The 22,347-nt window shown below is 54.8% G+C and overlaps 1 protein-coding gene and 1 non-coding gene across 8 annotated transcripts in view; both read right to left on the bottom strand.

The window, feature by feature from the left end:
* DPP9 (dipeptidyl peptidase 9) overlaps positions 1–22,347 on the bottom strand; it is a 41,287-nt gene that overhangs the window by 13,142 nt on the left and 5,798 nt on the right. For 6 of the 7 annotated variants that reach the window (XM_077860384.1, XM_077860383.1, XM_077860385.1 and 3 more), the window contains 11 exons: positions 20,802–21,055; positions 15,615–15,727; positions 14,240–14,413; positions 13,987–14,155; positions 13,186–13,299; positions 10,023–10,151; positions 8,974–9,035; positions 7,403–7,503; positions 5,764–5,941; positions 5,429–5,591; positions 2,276–2,355 (listed from right to left, as the gene is read on the bottom strand). In XM_077860384.1, coding sequence (XP_077716510.1) covers positions 2,276–2,355; positions 5,429–5,591; positions 5,764–5,941; positions 7,403–7,503; positions 8,974–9,035; positions 10,023–10,151; positions 13,186–13,299; positions 13,987–14,155; positions 14,240–14,413; positions 15,615–15,727; positions 20,802–21,055 — 1,537 coding nt within the window. Of the gene's footprint in view, positions 1–2,275; positions 2,356–5,428; positions 5,592–5,763; positions 5,942–7,402; positions 7,504–8,973; positions 9,036–10,022; positions 10,152–13,185; positions 13,300–13,986; positions 14,156–14,239; positions 14,414–15,614; positions 15,728–20,801; positions 21,056–21,865; positions 21,984–22,347 lie in introns of all 7 variants that reach the window. The other variant, XM_077860388.1, reaches the window with a different exon arrangement.
* Positions 3,053–3,159, bottom strand: LOC144291301 (U6 spliceosomal RNA). The gene has a single exon (XR_013358607.1). It is a non-coding gene; the product is annotated as a U6 spliceosomal RNA (small nuclear RNA).

The following is a 22,347-nucleotide window of genomic DNA, read 5'->3' as shown; positions in this document are numbered from 1 at the left end:
CCTGGAGACCCAGGATCGAATCCTACATCGGGCTCCCGGTGCATGGAGCCTGCTTCTCCCTCTGCCTGTGTCTCTGCCTCTCTCTCTCTCTCTCTCTGTGACTATCATAAATAAATAAAAATTAAAAAAAAAATCTTAAAAAAAAAAAAGTGATGACTTGAGAATGTCCAAAAAGACAGACTGGCTTCAAAATTACAGCCCAGGGATCCCTGGGTGGCGCGTCGGGCTCCCGCTGCATGGAGCCTGCTTCTCCCTTTGCCTATGTCTCTGCCTCTCTCTCTCTCTCTCTGTGACTATCATAAATAAATAAAAATTAAAAAAAAAAACCACACAAAAAAACCCCCCACAAAATTACAGCCCAATTCTCTAGCTCAGTTGGAGTGTGTGACTCTTGATCTTGGGGTTGTGGGTTCGAGCCCCATGTTGAGGGCAGAGATGACTTAAGTAAATAAATAAAATTTAAGAAACAAAATAAAAAAACCCCAACATCCTGTGGAGATGTGTGCAAACAAAAACACTCTGCTGGGGTTGTCGCGGGGTTCAGCCACCTCTGACGGGAAGAGTCTTCAGAGGCCTGGAGTGGGGATATCCCTAATGTAGGGTTACCTAGAATGGTTCAGTTTGTACAACAAACGCTGATGTATCCTTTGTTGCTGTCCTTTTAAAATGAATGCAGGTTTTCTAGAAACAGAATGTTGCTGGAAAACCAACCACACACGGTCGCTTGCAGTTTTGTCACAAGGACCATGTGAGAAGATGCACACGTGGAAGGAGGCGCTCCCCAGGTGCCTGGACCCCCCCCCCAGGACCCCAAATAGTGCAGGTGGCTCAGAGCTGGAGGGGACATGAGAGGCCAGTCTTTCCCCTTGTAACGTTTAACATGTTGCTGTGTTGTCAATGATACTTCAGTTAAGAATTAAAAAAAATTTTTTTAAATGCTGCTGTGGTTTGACTTTTGTTTTTTAATGTCTGGATAAAAACCCAGGTGTGTAAGAGCCACAAGGCCCACAGTGGTTGAGAAAGGGCAGAGTTCTAGTTGGTGGGTCTACCAGATGTTACACTGGGGGCTTCGGGTTACTCTAAGGTAGGGTCCTCATCGGGGCGGTCCTGCCCACCCCCTTCCCCGCCAGGTACATTTAGCAACATCTGGGGACATCTGTGGTTGTTATACCTGGGATGGGTGGGATGGGGAAGGCTGCTGCCATCCCACAGTGCCCGGGACGCCTAGATGTGGGCAGGGCTGAGGGGGAAGAGACTGCCGTGAAGATGGGATCAGAGCTCCCCGACCACCCCATCTGACAGATGAGGAACGGGAACGGGAGCACAGCTACTGAGGGGCAGGGCTAGGCTGTGGGCTCAGGGGTGCCTCTTAGCAAGAATCAACCACAGCAGAGCAAATGAGGAGGCAACCTTTAACCTTTTGGTACCCGACCCTCCGGCTCGCCTCACAAATAGGAGGTGAACGTGAAATCTAACAGAATCACATCTCACACCTTGCTTCTGTTCCAACAATTCACAGGGACATCTTTCCAAGTCAGTGACAGGGCACTCTGTCAGGTGTGGTTATGCTATACTCAACACCTGGATCTGTGCAACCTGGACATACCGAAGTCACTCCTTGAGGGCTCACTCTAGTGTTCACTGACCACTATTTCCCACTGCATAAACAGCTCTATGATACACACATGCGTGCTAACATCTCTAACGTCTGTCTTTGGTCCAGGAGGCATTTATGCTGGTGTGAGGTAGGGATCCGGAAGTCTGATTAAGAGCTCTCTCCATAAAATTTGGAATTTTGTAGAATTGGACCCTGATGAAGAAGTTTTGGTCAGATGCAAGTCCTGCCACATTTTTATGATGGTGCATTTGGGTGAGTGGAAGGTACACCGCTTGTCTCTGCAGCTGCATCCTTGTTCCCAAACCTCCCGGGGACAGACGTCAGGGCAAGCCCCAGTTGGAAGCTGCAGGGCAATCCCACGGTAGGCAAAGCGTCCCAGGGAGAGGTGGTTTCATGGAGTGGGAGAAGGCTAACGGACTGCAACAGGTGCACAGAGCAGGCCCCACTTCCCGGACTGGGGTTGTCTCCAGCTGGCCAGAACCAGAGCTCTACGGCCCAGGGCATGCTGGAGCAGTGGACGGAGCTGAGTGGAGCAGAGCAGGAGGCAGGCGCAGCCAGGAGGGAAGAGAGAAGCCACAGGCACACAGGGTCTGCAGGGAAGCTGGAGTGCGCGTGCGTGCAGGGCGGGTGGGGAGGGTTGCAAAGAGATTCTGGTACCTTGGAGCCGTGCCTTGCCAAAACCTCCCATTCACCGCTAGTCAGCGCGATCTCCTCCTTGATGGGGCATTTAAATTCATCTAGAAGTAAGGAAAGGAAGAGTTGAAGGGGGCCCCAGGCAGCCGTGAAGGGGACTCAAAGACCCTGAGGCCAAACTCCATCTGAGCAAACTTGTCAGAGACCCCCAAGCCAGGCCACGTGGGAGACGAGATTGAGCTGGCCGGGCCCCAGATGTAGTATGGGGCAGGGATGCGCCCCACTGGCCATGGCGGCTGTGTGCAGGTTCCAGCGTCTCCCAGGGAAAACCAGACAGCTGCGCTTTTATTGGAAGCACCGATTTTAGAACCCTGCCGAGGCCAAACCATCCACCTTCTGGGCTCTCAACCTGTGACCTCCTAGAACATGTTAGGATTTTGGAGAACCAGAGCTTGGTCACAACACTTTGGCTGAGCAAAGGCTCGGCTGAGTTCTTATGTCAGATTTTGGATTGCTGTGTTGTTGTTGTTTTTGGGTAGATCTCACTTTTGAATTTCCACCAGGTAAAGAACTACAGGCTGCCTGCTGACACACATCACAAATTTATTAAGACAGTTTACGAGTGATGGCTGTTTCATTCTGTGCACAAACGACACCGGTTTGGCAGACATGGACTCCTGGTACAGGCATCTGGGCCCAGGGACTGGTCACAGCTGGATCTGGGAGGGTAGGAGGCTCCTCCCGTGTCCCTCACTCACATGGAGGCTGGACATGGCTGATTTGTCGCTCAGATTTTTTGTTTTAAACATGGAACGCTTCACGAATTTGCATGTCATCCTTGCACAGAGGCCACGCTCATCTTCTCTGTACAGTTCCAGCATTAGTGTGTGTGCTCCTGAAGGGAGCACTCGTTCAAATCTGGACCGGCGCCGTTCCATCATGCCTCACAGAACGTGCAGGGTGGGGAGCAGAACCACATGTGGCCACTGGAAGAGCCCTGCTTCTGCTCGATTCTCCTGCCCCTCTGGGGGGAACCAGCTGACAGCCAGCCGCACCCTCCCTCGGTGCTCCTGACCCTCCTCCCTCTTCCCCAGGCACGCCAATGGGCTCCTTTAAAGGACTCCTGCCTTTTGGTCCAAAGTGACCAAGGTCTTGCCTTCTCGGCCGACCAACTGCCACCTAGCAGTCCCAAGCCACAGAACAGTAAGTGCCGGCTGGGAATGCCACTGGACCCGCACAGGATGGGCAGAGGCAGGAGCTCCACCCAGCGACCACCAGAGGCTGAACGAGGATGTGCCCACTGAGGTCTCCCAAGGTTAGATTAGGTGGTGCCAGCTTAGTCAGATAGAGGGAAAAGCACAACACAGAAGAGCCACAGAAAACCCACCTTGGAGATGGCCTAGCTAGCCTGTGTGGACTGCAGGACACCCCAAGACAGCAGTGACAACATCCCAAGACAGCAGTCACTCCTCTAGCTCCTTCTTACTGGACGCCTGGCAGCTCGTGGCTTCGCCTGTTCCTGATCCCTGGGCTTGGCTTCCCTGGACACCACACACTCTCCAGCCTCCATGCCCCATGCTGCACAGCCTCGGGCTTGTTTGTGGGGCTGCCTCTAAAATGTGGGGCTCCCCTGGGATGATCCTGCGCTAGGGGACACTGGGCAATGTCTGGGGACATCTGGGGCTGTCACGATCACGGGTGTTCCTGGCACTGAGTGGGTGGGGGGTCAGGATGCTGCTCAATCCCCCACAGAGCCCAGGACGCCCCCACGGAGGACAAGCTGGCCCAGGGTCCGCATAGTGGGGGGAGCGCCTGAGGCATCCTGGTTTGGCTCTCAGCCCACAATGCTTCCTCGCCCAGACTCGGCCTTTTGGTGCTCCGTCCTGTCTCAAGGCTGAGATCCCATCTGTGTGAGGACGCCCAACACCCACTGCAAATGCATTCTGCTCCCTGGAACTCCAGGCGCCAGGACCTGCCCACGCAGCATGTCCACTCTCGGGCACTTCAATGTGAACACATCCAAACCCCAACTGGACATTTCCTGAAACTGTCCCTCTCAGAGTCTTTCTGCCTCACACTGACCCTCCAGAAACCTTCCAGGCACCTGTGCCTTTCTTCTTTCTCTCTCGCACCCTACAACCAGCAAACTGTGGTGACATAGAGGTCAAAGTTCATTCAGAATCGAATCCACCTGGGTTAGCCCAGCCTGCTGCCACGACCCATCCTTGTCACTTCTCCTGACCCCTCCACACAGCAGCCCCAGGAATGGCTTTAAGCTAATAGCAATGGAATAAAAGCCCAAGTCCTCCTTGAGGCCCCCAACCCCCTACATGACCTGCCCGGTTCCCTCTCTGCCTTCCCCTCCCCATCTCTCCTTCACTCACTCTGCTCCAGCCACAAGGGCCTCCTCACTGCTCTGCCAACACACCAGGCAGCTACTGCCCCAGGACCTTTGCACAGGCTGTGCCATTAACCTGGAATGATCTATGTGGCTAGCCGCCTCTGCTACCTGTTCCAGGTCTCTGCTCCAGAACATGTTATCCAGAGAGGTCCCTTGACCTCCAGAGCTAGAAAGAAAGCCTCTCACTCTCTAACCTATTGTCCTGTTGCATCTACCACCATGCTCATTACTCTCAATTATTTTTGGATTATTGCTCATTTCCTCCACTAGGGAGTTCCATAAGAGCAGAGATTTCTTTCCTCTTTTTGTAATTATACCCCTGACACCTAGAGCAGGGGTTGGCCACTTTTCCTATAAAGGGCCAGATAGCCAACATTTTCAGCCTTGCAAAATCTATGTCACACTTCTCAACTCTGTCATTGTGGCATGAAATCAGCCACAATCAATCCATAAATGAATGTGACCATGTGCCAATAGAACTTTATTTACAAAGACAGGTAGTGGGCTGAATTTGATCTCTGGCCGTGTTGAGCCAACCCCTGGTGTGAGACAGGCCTGGAGCATGGTAGGAGCTAAATAGATACCACTGACTGAACGGACAGTTGGCTATAACAACCCCCACCAGACCATGAATGATGTTCGGGAAAGGCTGGTTCTTTACTCTTACTGCCCCCGCCTCATGGGGCTGGTCACAGGGCGGGGTCAGTGAGCAAGCAGTGCACTGGGCCACAGACGGCCGACTGGGTGAGCAGTGGTGTTAGTCAGGCTTTGCTCACCTTCCCCAGGGCTGAGAGGCTCACTCCAGTCGTAGCCACTGGGCTTTAAGATGGCGGTGACCTTGTACAAGTGGCAGAAGCCAGTCTTGCACTCGTTGGCACGGATGAAGCAGAGCTCATCCTCTCCCTCTGACTGGGGGAAGGGATAGAAGATGTCGTGCACCTGTCCGGGAAGAAGAGAGAAGATGCATCAGAAGGTGGGGCTTTGCCAGTTGGCTGGACTCACATGGAGGGCAATCCAACCACCCCCCCAGGGACTCCGCCCTCCCTGCCCCACCCCATTGAGGATCTGGGGGCCCAGGGGGCATGCACACCCGGCATCTCCCCACCCTTACGTTGATCCACACATCGGTGACCTCCTCGTACACTACGTGCGGCTGGATGTTCCTGGGCACTGCTCTGGCAAAGGCCACCCGCTCCTCCTCGTTCTCGGTGGTGGGGATGAACAGGGCTGGAGGCAGTAGGACGAGCTGGAGCCGCTGCTGGGGCCGGTCCAGGAACATAGCCCAGGCACTGAGAGAGCAAGATGAGAGAGCAACCGAAGGCCTCAGGGCCCAGCGGGGGAGCCGGGGGACAGACGCCTCACTTCCCGAACATGTGGGACCAGAACCATCCTTCTTTTGCCACCGTTGACCAAGCAACCCCACAGCACACAAAGGTCTCCTGGCTAGCACGTGCCCTCTGGGGAGACGTGACGGGCGACAGAACTCTATAAACCAACTATTCTGGAAACATCTTGGTATCATTAGACCTTACAGCAGCATTTCAAGAACGTTTGCAATTTCTGCCAAATCCTCAGCCCGCATACGCTATTGTTTACTTCCTGTTGCTCTGAACAACAGTGTTCTGTCTTTCTTCCTTTCTTTGGGAAATAAATTATTTATTCTGTTGAACATGAATTCTTAAGGACTTGGGATGGAAGCAATCAGCAACTTAAAAAAAAAAAATCCTGTTGTGGGGCAGGGGGAGGGCACCTGGCTGGCTCAATCCGTGGAGGGTGTGACTCTTGATCTCAGGGTTGTGAGTTCAAGTCCCACACTGGTGTAGAGATTATTTAAAAAAAAATCCTGTTGGGAGCTACTTTGTCAGGTATATTCTGTCCTCAAAACAACTGCTTTGAAACAGCTTTTAAGGACTGCCTCGGGGGCTTCAGGGGTTGAGCATCTGCCTTCAGTTCAGGTCATGATCCTGGGGTCCTAGGATCGAGTCTCACATCTGGCTCTCCACAGGGAGCCTGCTTCTCCCTCTGCCTGTGTCTCTGCCTCTCTCTCTGTGTCTCTCATGAATAATATTAAAAAAAAAAAAAAGCAGAACTTTCAAAAATTGAGAAAAAAAAAGTTTCTGTACCTTTCTCAACTGTAAATGGACAACCTATTTGAAACAGAGACCTGTCAGTACTGCAGGTGGGGAAGCTGGATCTCAATATAAAGAGAGAATAATGGAAACCAAACCAGCAAATGACGCCACGGGGACATGCCAGTCCAGCCGGAGCCCACAGCCTGCCAAAGGCAAGGAGGCTCAGTCCAGGCTGCCTCGGGGATGAGTGTGTGGAGCCGGAGAAGTACGCTTTGCCTTTCAAAGGATCAGTGGGTGAACATTTCAGCTTTGTGGGCCACACAGTTTCATTGGCAATGTCAACCCTGCCAACATAGTGTGAAAGCAGCTACAGACAATCTGTACACAAAAAAATGTGGCCATGTGCCGGTGAAACTTTATTTACGGACACTGAAACGAGGAGTTTGTATCATTTTCACGCGTGATGAAATACTCTCCTCCCTTGGATTTTGTTTACCCCTGATCATTTAAAAGCACCAAAGCTGTTCTCAGCTCGTGGGCCATACCAAAAAAGGCATCAGGCTGGATTTGGCCTGTAGGCAGTGGTCTAGGGCCCCGTTTAGAGATCTGCCCTCAATGTGGCAAAAGGGTCACACAGGAGTGACAAGGAAAGCTCCGCTTCCCGCTGGCGACACTCACTACTTGCCGTCCCGGGTCCACCCGGCCCTGGCGATGTACTCCACCTTGGGGAAGAGCACGCTGAAGGGCTGCACCAGCTCCTTCTCTCGCGTCGCCACGATCTAAAGGCAAAGCAGACTTGGGTCACACCCTGGCCTGACCACATGCTGCCCAGGAGGAGATGGCTGCTTCTGGAGGGAACACTGTGTCCCCCAAGTCTCAGGGGTGGAGTCCTGGCTCCTGGTTAACTCCCAGTGGGGCCTGATTTGGAAACAGGGTGGTCTCAGGTATAATCAGGTAAGGTGGTGCTAGAATAGGGCGGCCCCTATCCAACAAAAGGAGCGGTCCCCCTGTAATAAGGGGGAAGCGCGGACTCAGGCGCCACATAGGGAGAGTTGCCTCATGACAAAATGCAGGGAGGCAGCGGCCATCTACAGGGCGAGGAGATGGGCCAGGAGGAGACTCCTAGCCCTGCCCACACCTTGCTATCAGACTTTTAGCCTCTGGAGCCAGGAGACATACACTTCTGTTGCTTAAGCTCATGATAGCCTGCTGGCTAGAACCCAAGGGCTCTGGTCTGGGCGGTCACTGCAGTGCCAGGTGGCCTTGGGCAACGTGACTTCTGGTTGCTAAGCTGCCGGGGCATCCCGTCCAGAAAACAATGGAAGAAAAGCAGGCAGGGCCTTGGCGTGACCTACACCCACGCCCCCACGTGCCCCTACCAGCAGCTCCCAACTGCCTGGTACCACCCATGCCCACCTCAGGACCCTGCCAGTCCGACGGGCCAGGCACCACTTAAAACAGCTGGTAGGGGTTCAGCAAAGCTACCTAATGTCAGGTGTATGTGAAAATGCCAGAACATTCAGGTAAAGAGTGGAGAAGGGATTTGGTTAAGGCCTAATCATTCCCAAACCAAAACCTAACCCCCAAATCATGAAAAATAAGTGTATCTTATCTTACACTCTTTTTGAAACCTCATGTAGAAAGTCATTCTGACAAAGATTTGCAACGGTTTCCTCAGCTTGTCTGAGTGTTCAAACCTCCGGCATGTGGCTGTTTCCCTTCTGAGACCTGGCAGCCCCTTGGCCCTTCTCCATCAGAGTCTTTCCGCCCTCCTGGCTGTGGGTTCCTGAGCAAGTGCTCCCTTGGTGGTGAGGACACTTGTCCTGACCCCAGGTGACCAAGAAGTAACTGGAGCACTGACAGTTCCAACGAAGCATATGTGTAGATCTGCCCAAATGTTGGGGAGGGGGAGGGGAGTAGCCGGGTCGGAGGTTGAGTCCCCCGGATGACTACCCAGGGGAGCTCTCTGCTCTGGAAACCCTTATGGGACCTTCCGCTCAAAGGTACTCATCAGCATCACCTCCTCATGTGGAGGCAGGTGAGGCCAAGCTCACCACTCATTTTCGAGACCGAGGCTCAGAGTGATGGGGCTACAGAAGCAGTGCCTTTTCGGGTTCAGCTGTTCGAGAACACCTGGCCTTGGAAAGGGGGAAAGAGGCTTGCTGATGCCGCCTAACTGTCCACCCATCTCCAACACCAACCCCAGCCCCTCCTCTCCTCATCCAGAAGCTTCTCCTGGCCACTCTCACCTTGCCCTGACTATCAGTCTGAAACTCGGCCAGCTTCAAGGCAATCTTGGGATTCTTGCTGCCTGCGGAAATGAAAAGGAGGTGAGTCCAGCAGGTGTCGCCCACGAGAGCTCAGAGCAGGGGTTGGGGTGGAGAGTGGGGTGATACCCCAGCAACATAACAAAGCCAGTGTGGGAGGGACGGGGAGGAAGGGACTGGGTGTCCAAAGGTCTCTCCGTGGGTGCGTCACCCCTCTGGCCCAGGCACAAAGTCCCTCAGACAGGCCTTTCTGACTTTGAACCTGGACCTTGTTCTTGATAGTGCCGTAACAACCATCTTTACCATTTAAGAACACAGGCCAGACCCTGTGCTGCGGCAGGAAGGCAGGTTGTGGAGAGACACAAACATCAGGAACATGCCTCCCCGCCTTTGGAGAGCTTGAAAATTGGTGGCAAAGGCAGGACACAACTACCATAAAATCATCATGATACAGAAAGGTGTCCACATGTCCCACATGACTCTGCTGAGTTCCTGAGCTGTTGGAAGCAAGGCGGCTGATTGGTTGGGATGACCAAATGGCACTTTCTAGAGGTGGGTTTGGGTCAGGCTCCAGCTATTTCTGTGATCAATCCCAACTCTAGCCTGCATGGCCCCAGCACCTGGGTGCATAGCTCAGCACCTGAGCGCCAGCTCTCCCATCTGTCCAGTGGAGGTGGAGGGGCTGACATTCCCACTTAAACCAGGGGTTGCAAATATCACTGGAAGGATCTATCTCAGGCACAGCACATAGCAGGTGCCCACCGCATGCTTCCAAGGAGGTCAGAAATAGGCTGGATTTGGCCCCTGGGTGTAATTTGTGCAGCTTACTAAGTATTTTTAAATAATTCCAAGAATGTTTAAGCCATTTCCTGGAAAAATCTGGAGATTTGCAGAGAGCAGGTACCATCAATGGTGGCACTGGTTCTGCTGCTATTGTTCTTGAGCCCAGCCCGTGTCTCTGGGTCCTGTGGGGTATCCAGGTTGGCACGTGGCTCCTCTGTGAGGCCCAGACCGCTGCCTGATGCCCTCACCTGTCCTGGGGTACCGGTAGCAGTCTGTCTTCCTTTCTTCTAGTGCGGGAGAGGGCACGTGAATGATCTCCACCTCTGACTCATCAACCTCTTCATACAGGATCCGTAGTGTCTTACAGCCTTCTGGACCTGGGAAGGGGCAGAGGAAGCTGCTGAAGGTGCTAGGCATCCCTGCTGCCACCCCACACTCCTCTCCTGCACAGCAGGGCCCAGACAAGAGCACGAGCCTCAGGCCTGAAACCCTGGCTCTGCTGCTTAGTAGACTGTGACCCTGTCACATCTCTTCCTGGGGCTTGTTTCCTCACTCTGACGATGGGAATGAGAATTGAGCTATTCCCAGCACACAATACCATGGGAGGTGGCCCTAAGGGGTGTTACAGGCTGTGAACTATGTCCTCACTGAATTCCTGTGTTGGGAACCCCCAGAATCTCAGAATGGGGCTAGATTCAGGGAGAGGGCTTTAGAGAAATGACCAAGTTAAGATGAGGTCAGTAGAGAGGCCCTGATCCAGTCTGTCTGGTGTCCTTAAAAGAAGAGATGAAGACAGATGCTCAGAGGGACAACCACGTGAGGACACAGGGAAAAGCCGGCCACGTGCACACCAAGAGCGGCCTCAGGAGGAGCCAGGCCCGCTGAACCCTGATCTGACTTCCTGCCTCCAGGACCGGGACAGTGAATGCCTGCTGTTGAGCCGCCCCATCCGGGGCTTTGTTCTGGCGGCCCACACAGGGTAACATGGGACATGGCTCAGAAAGGCTTAGGATAAAAACCATTATGAGAAGTCCGTGAATCACGGGGTGGTGATAGTCTAGACTGGAATGTGGGGCTGGCAGCGCTTACGTCATGGGGAGGCAGCCTGTCGCCAAAGCTTCTGAGGCTGCTGAAAGGGAAAATGCGGCCCTGTGTGCAGTTTCCTGGACACTCCCCTACGACTCACCACGGATGGACCAGGGATGCCTCCAGACCCAGCAGCCCAGCCCCGCCCAGCCTGCAGGTCAGGTGGAGCACTGGAGGGGCTGAGTGGCTGGCCTGAGGCCATATGGTTTGGGACCGGCTGCTCAAACCCAGTGCCCAGGACTGCTGTGTCCATCCGCTCCGCATGGAGGATTCCTGGGCCTCAAACTTTGGCAACCAGCAAGAACATTCTTGGGTTGCCATGGTCTAAGAAAAGCCATGTTCCTCCATGCAAGACAGCACAGGAGGTGACAGTGGGTGTAAGGCCTGGGAGAGGGCCACACCGGAGGGTTGATGGTGGCAGCATTCAGGGGGTGGGGGTGGGGCTTCCTAATAGGGCTTTTTGAGCCACACCAGCATTGGGAGAAAGGACCTTTGAGATCATCTAGGCCACTGGATCTCAAGCAGGGCCATCCTGTGTGGTTGTCAGAATTCAAGTGACACATCAAGCAGAGGTCAGGGACGCTGCTCCACACCCCACAGCACCCCGGACGGCCCCCAGCAGACAATGATACAGTCCCGTTGTCCAGAGTATTAAGGGAGAGACTTCCTGCTCTTGGCCAATGACCTCCTTCTATTGACCAGGACAAAGAAGCCACATGATTCAGGACTGCAGGGCACCACAGATAAATGACCTGACCCGGGGCCCTAGTTCCAGAGGCATAGGCCATAGGGGCACACACAGCATGGCAGTGCAATGAAGACCCTGGGCCAGCCAGAAGGACAGGTCACAGTGTTCTGTCCCATAACAGGCAAGCCGGCCTGCCCTCAGAAGGATGGACAGGCCTCAGGTGCCTCTCCCATGCTGGCGACCCCTCTTTTTCCTAGGAGCCGACTTCAGTGTATGGTGCTGGCTTCTTTACAGCACAGGATTTAGTGTTTCACTTCTCTTGACGATTAAGAACTCTAAAGTCTTCCTTTTATGTCAATTTAAGGACTAGGTGGCCAAACTAAAGGTAACAGTGCACAGCAGAGAGGGTTGACAGTGGAGGTCGCAGCCTGGTGCCCAGGAAGCACAGCTGTCACTGCCGTGTGCTTTGCCAAAGCTCACTGAAGCATGAAGACCCACAGAAAAATCAATTAGCACAAGAGGGTCTGATGCTACCGGCACAGGCCAGAAACAAGTCCCCCACCCTTAGAAGATGGGTTTGGCTTGACTAAATGCCAGAAGAGATGAGACAACCGCATAGTATGCAGGCAGAGAGACAGAGATACAAAAGGACCCACTGATCTGGCTTCTTCCATAAACTGTTGGCAAAACTCATCAAGAATTAAGCCATGTGTAGCTTCAACTCAGCTCTCTTGTAGCTGGAACTTTCTCCATGACAGGATTCATGATCTTCGGCACTGCTGACATTTGGGGCCAGATTGTGCTTTGTGGGCAGGGCCAACCTGGCCACAATAGGATGCTGAGCAGCACCCCTGGTTCTTCTCCACTCCATATCAGTAGCTTCCCAGTTGTGACAGCCACAAATGTCCCCAGACTTCACCCAGTGCCTGCTGGGAGCAGAACTGTCCCTGGTTAAGAACCACTGAGAAACACCCAGAAGGTCAGAACATATACACAAAGATGTTCGTTGTGGCACTGTTTACAACACAAAGCAAAACCAAAACAAAAATCCAGAAACAACCAAAGCATCCATCAGGATGGAACTAGTTAAACAAACTGTGGTCCATCCACACCCCAGGGTTCTAGTGGCATCAGAGTTCCCTGTGTGCTGACTGCAATGCACTGAAGGTTCATGCCCCCCAAATTCAAAGGTCAAATCCTGTCCCAAGGTGATGGTATGGGCAGGCAGGGCCTCTGGGAAGGGCTTAGATCATGAGGGTGGAGCCCCATGAATGGGATGAGCGCCCTTATGAGAGAGTAAGCACACAGGGAAAGGACTGTGGTCCATGAACCAGGAAGCAGGGTCTCAACAGATACTGAATCTCTGGTGCCTTGGCCTTGGATTTTTGGCCTCCAGAATCAGGAGAAATAAATGTCTGTTGCTTATCAGCCATTCGGGTCTGTGGTGTCCTGCCATAGCAGCCTAAATGGCTTGGAACACTAATATCGATAGAAAGGCTGCTGAAGTTTGTTTCAAATAAAAAGAGGGAAGAGCAAAAAAGCAGGTAGACTATAGCTCTGTTAAGAAGAACACACACACACACACACACACAAAAGAACACAGGTGAATATGCTTTCATAAATACAAAGGTGCCTACCCTCCCAGGAGGCTGCAGGGCACCACCAGTAGCCAGTGAAGCGGTCAAATTCCTCCTGGATGACAAAGGTGGCCACGCCTGCAGACCTGGGGTCATCAAGGACACTGGGTGAACCTGGATGGGGAGAGCACCAGGTTGGGTGAGGAACAAAGTGCAGAGCAGGCCTTCACCCCCAAGCACTATAGACATTCAAGGCTGGAACATCCTATAGGTGAGGGGGTCTGGTGCTCTGAAGGATTGACCCACATTCCTGGCCCCCACCCATTCGATGCCAGGAACAACCTCAAGCAGTCAAGGCAGCTAACATCTCTGGATGTGGCCAGCGTCCGAGCTACCTGGGCCGAGCAGCTCAAGTTTAGAGAGAGGGCCCTGGGGCTGTGGGATAGGATGGGGGACATGTGGAGGCCACAGCCCGTGGAGAGCTCCACCACACAGGGAATGTGGAAAACCCAGGGAGCACGTGAGGTCTGAGTCGGACCAGGTGGAGTGAAACAGGAGGGTGTGTCAGGGGGAAGGGCCTGAATGAGCAAAGAGACAGAACAAGTGGCTGGTGGGAAGACAGGCCACCGTGGCCGACTCGTGTAGAGGAAGCCCTAAGCCAGGCAGCTGGAGTTCCTGTGGGGCTGGCACAGGCCACCGTAGGACCACATGGCAAATCGTGCCAGCAGAGACCAAGAAACTGTCCACTGCTCGGGGGTAATGGAGCAGGGATGAGGGCCTCTCTAGGAGCTATGCTGGTGGCTCTGATGGCCGTTCACAAGAATGGCTGCGATAGGAGCGTGGCTCCCTGCTTGGCCTCACCTCTGTGGCAAAACGTCAGCCGCCGCTCTTCGCCGGTCTCGATGTTGGCCACCCACAGGTCATTGCTGTTGATGAAGGAGAAGAAGGCAGGGTCGGCAAGGCAGATCTTGGGGTCCATCCGGGGCCCGGTGCACTGGGTCTTGATCTCCAGGGGTTTCATGGGGGACACCTGGGGACACAGAGGCCTGGCTCAGGGGACAGGTGGCTGCCCGGCTGCCCACTCCCTCCCACTCAGCCAGTGACCAGGGCTCACCATGAAGCCATTCTTGCCCCCATCGCGACAGTGGAAGAGGCTATTGCTGGCCTGGAAGAGGAAGAGCCCGCTCTCGCTGTGGAAGTCATAGGAGGTGATGCCGAAGACCCCCAAGCGTTTCCGCTCCCGAAGGAGCTCCTCTTCCCGGGAGTAGACCCCATGGTGGGGAGTGGCCTGTGGACACACAGGGACGGGTGCTGTGTTAGCAGTGCAGCCAGGGACCCATACCCTGAGCATAAACCCTCCGGCCTGGGCATTCCTGGGCAGTGTCTGCCAATTTGCCTGTGGTCCATACTAGAGAGAACTTTCTGGGGAGCAGACCTGTTCCAGGGAGCTCCCAGGTGGCCGCAGTGGGCCTGATCCTGGAGGCCATGAGGGTGCTCAGTGGGGGGGGTGACAGGGCTGGCTGACAGGTTCTGGGCTCACCGGAGAGGTCTTCCTCTCTTGGCCCATCTCTGGGCTTGCTCACATCCACGTTTCTCCACAGAGCCTCTCTAAGCCTGTCCCCTACCCACTGGCACGGAGGGCTCCCCAAGGAGTACTGTCTCCTGGTCCCCAGCACCAATCCCACAGACCCCTTCCCTCCTGCCCTGATCACCATCCCGTCCAGCCAGAACTTCCGGTGAAACTGCTCACCGGCACTCATTCCTGCTTTCTGCACATGGGGCACAGGGCAAATTCAGGACCACCTAACCACCCAAACACCTAACACTGGGGGGTCTGGGCGTGTAGACTACTGTGGACACCACACAGCCTCCCTGAGAATTCTGAATTCGACGTGGAGATGCAAGGAATGTTAACAGCATGAAACGCATTTCTTAAAAGCAGAACCCAAAGCACAATGAACCCCATGCTTGGTCGGCTTGGGGCCTACCAGGGATGGCAGAAATGAGAGCTGTCATACGGCGCAGAGAAATCCAGAATGTGCCACTACCCGTCCACCACCCCGTACTGTCACACTGCTTTTACGACCAAAAAGAAGTCAACAGAAATGGACGCAAGAGGCCCCCTTGTCCCTCACCAGCCATCTTTTCCCCCCCAGGTGAGCTGACTTTGGATGATGTTAATTATTAGCCCAGACCCCATTAATGGGCCTCGGCCTGGGGTTGGTTCCAAGTCTTTGGTGAGGCATCGAAAAGGAAGAGATGCTTCTGATAAGAGCTCTTATCAGAGCGCACACTCTTGGGCTTGAGTGGGGGGGGGGGGCCCACACTCGTCTCCACAGGCTCTGCGCTACCTGCCAGGCTGGAGCTGCTCGGGGGCTGAGGGCCCACAGAAATGTGTGTGGCCTGGCAGCCTGGCCCTGTGCCGGCGTCCTCAGCCATGGGTGGGGCCCAGGGCAGCTCCTGCCGGAGCCCTGTAACATGCGGCTCACCTGGAAGTGATCCAGCATCTGCTTCCAGGACAGGAGCAGCAGGGCCTCTTTCCGGACCTTCCTGGGAATCTCCGAGTAGAGGAGGGAGTTCTCGCGGCTGCCATAAGGCATCCCTTTGGGGGGAAGAGAGAAGAACCAGAATGGGGGACCTGGCCCAGGACAGGGAGAGGGTCTGGGGTAAGGGCCGGCCTCAGGCCAGGACCCTGGCTCCCCATGGCAGGGCCTGGCTGGTTCCACTTCGACCCTGTCCTCCCCGCGCGTCCTGGCGGCATGCCCCTCCCCACGCACACTCCAACTCTGGGTGCAAGTATGTTAGCAACAGTAACGGGGTCTTCTAGCCCTGAGATGTCTGGACGGATACCTTGCCCAAAGTTACTACAGAAACAGCATGTAAGAGAACAAAGAGGAGGCCACTGAAACCCACCTCTCAACGGGTGAGGCTCGGGTCTCAGGTGTCCTCTGTTAGAGGCTTTTCCGGAGGCCACAGACTGACACAGGGTCAGAGTCAAAGCAAACGTATGCAAGGGAGCCAGGAACTGTGTGTCTGAGCAGCCCTGCCGGCCCCACCCACTCCAGGTCAGGAGCACCTGAGTGGTGACAACCACACGTGTCCCCAGACCCCATCCGCCAATCTAAGGTAACCCTGTAGGAGAGGACAGAAGCTGCCTAGTGAGGATTCTGCGTGAACGCAGTGGGCAGGAGACAGAGAGCGCGACCCACGGCGCCCAGGACGCATCACTCGAAGAGACCTAGGCCTGTCTTGGTAGCAAATGGCCATTTCTCACATTATTCCCTCTCTCGGGTGCATCTTATCATCAAAGCTGCTGCTGCGTTCTTTGTGGCAAATAAACTTTTCCAACCACCAGTGTTTTCAACTCGACGGACGACGGCAGGGCTGCTGTTCACAGGTAAACAATGGACTATAGATGCCCCCAGTCCTGAGTTCCCCTGGGAAGAAGACTCGATGGGGCGCTGGCCTCTCTTCAGGCCCGCCTCCCCTATGCTCTCGCTCTTATGAGTGGGGGACAGGGAGACCCCAAGCTCGGTGCCTCTAGGGCTGGGGCTTGACAGGTAATGTCTGTTCCCTTTCCAGTCATCTCAACAGGCCGCCTCTCGACACAGCAATCCACACGGGTTTTCCACTTACAACACTGGTGAAGTAATTAGTAAAAGATCATATCTAAAGGAATATATGTTAATAAGATTTCCTTTGGAAACCTTTTTAAGGAAAAACGCAGAGGTAATGTAAATGTGCGGGTGGGCAACACTTGGGATTCCATGTCTAGGGACCCTGGACACTGTGGAGTCCCACTCTCTCACCCCAGCTAGAGGCACCAGCGTGACACTGCCTGTCCAGACTGCCCACGGGGCGTTCTTCCTTCTGAAGTTCATACAACAAATGGGGACGGGAATCTTGCAGTGCATGATCCCATTTATGTGCAATGTCCAGAACAGGCAACTTCAGAGAGACAGCACACGGACTCATGGTTGCCAGAAGCTGGGGGTGGGGGGAGAGGGACGATGCCTAATGGGTCTGGAATTTCTTTCTGGGGCGATCGAACGTTCTGGAATTAGTGAAAGTTCGACGACAACATGCATATACGAGAAACCCGAGTTGTCCACCTTTGAAAGAGTTTTAGGGTATGTGAATTAGACCTCGTTAAAGAACATTGTCAAGGGGCAGTGTGGAAGGCTGGGAGGAGCTGCTGGCTGTCTGCAATACAGCAGCGTGAGCCCCTGTCCTCGGGACTCTCTGGGAGAGCCAGGGTTTTCCAAACAGGAAGTCAACAGTGTGGCCTTGCCAAGGACATTGGAGCCACATCCTCTGCCCAGCAGATTAGTAAGTGATGGCACCAAATGGCACAAACCAGAACATTCCCTGTGTTGCCCTGGCACCTGTGATGGCCAGTGACACTGGGCATGTGAGCCTAGGCTCTGACTTCTACTGTCCCTGCCTCTCCCCTGCTTTCCCTGACTAGCTCCACCCCAGCACTGGGAACAGCACCCCGACCCCCAACATCCAGCAGTGTGACAGGCGGCCTGGGTCTGCACAAGCACCATTTCTGTACCCGAGTCCTGTGGCCTCACGAAGCAGCCCGATGAGCACGTGACCTGCACTGGGCCTGGGCTCTCCTCTATGTCGTGAGGACACAGAGGCCTCTCTTCCTTCTCAGGGATTCCCCAAGTTGTCCCAGAGGCCTCTGTCCTACACGAGACACCCATTTGCAGGGGGATAAGCAAACCCACAAGGAACAGGGGAGCTGCAGTCTGAGCCCTGGAACCGGAGCTGCCACAGTCCAATCTTCCTGGCCACAGAAGCCGGCACATTCCCCTCTGTCCGTTTCTTCTGCATTGGACTTCATCGCACACATCTGAAAGGGCCTTCCCTGAGACCAGGGTGACTGGCTCCCTGTGCACAAAGTGGCAAGCCTGGTGCCCACGGAGGAGGCAGGGGCTCCCAGGGGAAGCAGAGGGGGCAGGCTGCACACTGGGCATGGCCCAAGGAGGCTGTTTCCATTCCATCCATAAACATCAGCTGGCTGCCAGGATTCCCCTGGGCGCTACACCAGCATAAAGACCTGTCATAAATACTTGGGGGCTTCAGGGATGTTTGTCCCAAGAACTTAGACACAAAGTGGAGCTTGAAGGTACCCCGAAGGTACTAAGTGATACAGATGGATTAGCTCAAGGGTAAGAAATGTCACCCCCAGAGAGGTAGGATGGCTCTGAGATGTCCTAGGAAGGTCCTGGGGTCTCTGCCAAGTCCAGAGCCCTTGGCTAGAGCTGACCCCTCCCCATTGCAGACTGCAGGGACCTACTCACCCCAACCCCAGCCACATGCACAGGCTGCAGACAAGCAGACATTGAATCCACCTGGTTCCCTCTCCCAGACATTCAGAGAGAGCTCATCCATTTCTGCTGGTTGCCGGAACCTGAAATGGGTAACCCTGGGAACATGGCAGTGGGAGGCAGGTGGGCAGGGGGCCTACATGAAGGAGACCACATGCAGAGCAGACGCCCAAGCCCCATGAATCTCCAGGTTCTCAGGGTCATGACACGAGGCCCAGGTGACTCCCTGGCACACCCCCGTGTCCTTCCTATGAGGTGTCCCTAGTGGCTCAAACTAGCTCAGAGGTTTCTGTGGTTGGCTAAAAAGTGGCCCTCAAGTGCTCAGGTCCTAATCCCCAGAGCATGACTATGTTATCTTCTGCAGCAAGAGGGACTTTGCAGGGGGAATTAAGTTTGGGATCTGGAGTTGGGGAGAGTAACCTGGATTTTTCAGGTGAACCTGGAATGGAATCATGTGTCCCTCTAAGGGAGGCAGAGAGAGCTTTCAGACACACGGAAAGGGGGCCATGTGGCCCCAGCGACAAAGATGGCAGTGACACAGCCACTAGCCAAGGAGCGCTGGCAGCCACCAGAACTCGGAAGAGGCAAGGAACCAATTTTCCCCTAAAGCTTCTGGAGGGAGCTCAGTGCAGCCCTGCTGACATCTTGATTTTGGCCGGGAAAACTGATTTTGGACTTCTAGCCTCAGGAACTATGACAGAACACGTTTCTGTTGTCTTAAGCCACCCAAGTCGGTGGTGATTTGTGACAGTAGTAGCCCCAGGAAACTCTGGCAGGGGAAACAACTCCTGGTGTTGGATCACAGTACACAAGTACCCTGCCCAGGACAGCAGCCTGAGCTTGAGTTGGTGAGGGGTCCAAAGCTGTGCTAAGGGTCACAGGATTGTGGGGAAGACCAAAGCCACAGCCACCAGTTCACGTGCCCTGGCCGCTGTGACCCCAGGAGCCACGCCCCTCCAGGTAAAAGACACCCCCTCCCGCCCCCCCCCCCCCCCCCCCCGGCCGCCAAACTCTTCTCTGTACAGTATTTTCAGCTTTGGGGGCCGTATGACCTCCGTTGTGACTACGCTCGGAAGCAGCCCTAGAAGGTACAGAAATGAACAGGTGTGGCTGGGTACCAGTAAAACTGGATTTCCGGAACAGACTATTGCCTGCTGAGCCTGTTGTTCTAGACCACTGCTCTTCTAACACCGTGGTCACCAAACCACCATGTGGTTTCCACATGCATCTCTATGAAGAGAGTTGCTGCATCAGCTCTGGGGAGAGCCAGCCGGCATCCACGGCGGTCACTGCCAGGGCCCTCAGCGGGGGTCAGCCCTGGGCAGAGAACAACCTTCGGTCACAGGTGTGTGCCACCCCTCATTCAACACCGATGCAAGGCCTGGCCACCGCCAGCATCGTGCCGGGGCTGTGGGTCTTCAGAGGCCGACCGGGCCCTGAATGTCGCGTTGAGAGCTGAGGCTGCAGACCTGCCCTGGGTCACCAGTCGTGTCGTGCTGCTCCCAAAGGAACATGCTCAGCACTGTTCCTGTGGGCCCTGTCAGACCCTCAGGCAAAATAAGGCAACGCCCTTCGCTTGCTCAATAACTAGGTATTCGCTGTCCACCTACCAGGAGCCAGGCCCACGTGAAGCTCACAGGGCCCTGAGGCTCTCACCACGCCAGCAGGGAGCACAAGCCTGCAATTGACTGCAGGTGGTGTAGAAATTTCTGCTCACAAGGCGCATACCACAGACGGAAGTCACCAGTAGTTCACTGGCTTATCCAGATATCTAGGGCGGGGATGGCACCATGTGGCCAGCCACCCTCTGGTGTTAAACCACAGCACACACAGTACACAATCGTGGCACCTTTCCCTTGAGCCTCGGGATCCTTCTTAGCACGTCAGCCCAAGGCGAGGACTTACCTGTGACTCCCAGTGCTAGGAGTCGTCATTCATTGATCCAACCCGGCCCTGCCCTGCCTTGCCCAGATGGTGGGGAAATGACTCAGGGGGGCAGGCCCAAGCCACCTGGTACTGGAGACAGTGTCAGCAACCCCCCTTCCCCCCTTCCCCCCTCCCCCCACAGCACTGCTGCAACAGTGGGCCGCCCTCTGCTCCGCTCACCTGCACTCCTAACCCCCACAGGGCACCTTGTGCCAGACCTTCCCTGTAAACAGATGTCCCCATGGGTGGCGTGGCCTCATGGGACAGTTTGCCCTGGGCCGGGCCCATCTTTTTGGACCTTCTAATAGAACCAGCTGGCCTCTGGAGACAAGAGAACTTAGTAACAGTGTCCCAGAAACCCTGCCACGGTCAAGGGGGCCGACCAGGCCTGAGGGCACCTGGGGGGCTTACCCAGGTAGTAGAGGCGGTGGGAGTGGGGGCTCGACTCGTCCGTCTTCTGCACAAACTGGAAGTCGTGTGGAGCCTTGTTGACAATCAGGCCTGAGTTCTTGCGGCTGCCGTGGATGATGTTCCGGAGCCCGTCCCACGAGTGCTTCTGCACCTGGAAGCGGGATGCCGGGTCCTCCATCTCGACGGTGTCACCCCGGTCGGACACTGGTGCCCCTGTAGCCATGCTCTCTGTCCCCTCGGAATTCAGCGAGAAGCTACGAGTGGGAGGGGAGAGCGTGGGAAGAGGATGATACCCAAGTTTCCCTTACGAGCTGCCCCCTCATCAGACACTCCTGACCTCCCTGAGATGAGCTCCTCCCCCACGCAACTCTCCCAGTCCCCCTAAATATGTCCCAAATTATTCCATTTCTTTCCACCACCATCAACACTTCTAAGATCCAAGCCACTGCCACCTCTGATCGCAACAGTCTCACAAACAGACCCCACACATCCACTGCAAATCTGAACCTACTGTTTAACGCTCTTCCTTGGTTTTCCACAGCCCCTGGGGTAAAAACCAGTCCCTGTCACGGCCTTCAAGGCTCTCTGTCCTCTGATCCCTGCCAACTTCTTGAACCTCAACCTCCCACCCTTTATCAGTCAGTCCTCCAGCCAAAATGGCCTTCTCTCAGCTCCTCAAAACAGGCCAGACTCCTTCCCACACCAGGGCCTTTGCATGTGCTACTTCTGTTGCCTGAAACATTTTCCTCTCACTTTGCTTGACTAACTTCTAATCAGATCCTAGTGTAAGTATCTGTTGGGTCGTCAGAAACCTTCAATGACCATCTGCTCCGAGGCCGGTCTCTCCAACAGTCTTTCACTCTCTCTCTCTCTCTCACACACACACACTGCCCATCGTCCCTGCCCTCAGAGCACTCATCACAACAGCTGTTTGTTGATCGCCTGTCCCACTCACGGCAGTGTCCCTAAAACCTCATGAGGTCTCTGTCCAGCTGCCAGCAGGCATCCCACAGAGGGCTGTGGAGTGACCATCTTGCATTAACCCGCTGGGAGACACAACTCACATGCAAAGAACTGAGCATAAGGAATGAATTGGCAAAGCTCGTCACTCCAGGCCATCCAGCTTGGGTCCAGCAGGGGAAACTCTCGTGTCCCACCGAAGGGGCTCAGAGAAACAGGCAGCTGTGCACAGGCAATGTGAGAACCCCAGAGAAGGGGATGGATGCCCCTCAAGACAGCCCCTCTCTTCTCAGCCCCTGCGCAGCTATGGCCAAGGCTCCCTCCCTCCCTCCCTTCTCCCACCCTTGCTGTTCAGCACATTTCCTGACCAGACTGGACTGGCCAGGCAAATATTTGTTTTAGGGAAATCTAAACACAGCCACAGTGACCCAGTTCTGGAGCACCCGGGGTCTCTAGTGAGGCCTGCCAAAGTGAGCAGGGCAGCCTCCCCTTCCTCCGTGGGCATCAAAGGCACTAAGGCCTTGCTGGATGCTGGGACTCCTTGCACTCTGGAATTAGCGGCTTTGCTCCAGGATTAGTGGCTTTG

The sequence above is a fragment of the Canis aureus genome, chromosome 19 (genome assembly GCF_053574225.1).
Source record: "Canis aureus isolate CA01 chromosome 19, VMU_Caureus_v.1.0, whole genome shotgun sequence".
Taxonomy (NCBI): domain Eukaryota; kingdom Metazoa; phylum Chordata; class Mammalia; order Carnivora; family Canidae; genus Canis; species Canis aureus.
The sequence above is the reverse complement of the archived record's forward strand: the minus strand, read 5'-3'. Positions and strand labels throughout refer to the sequence as shown.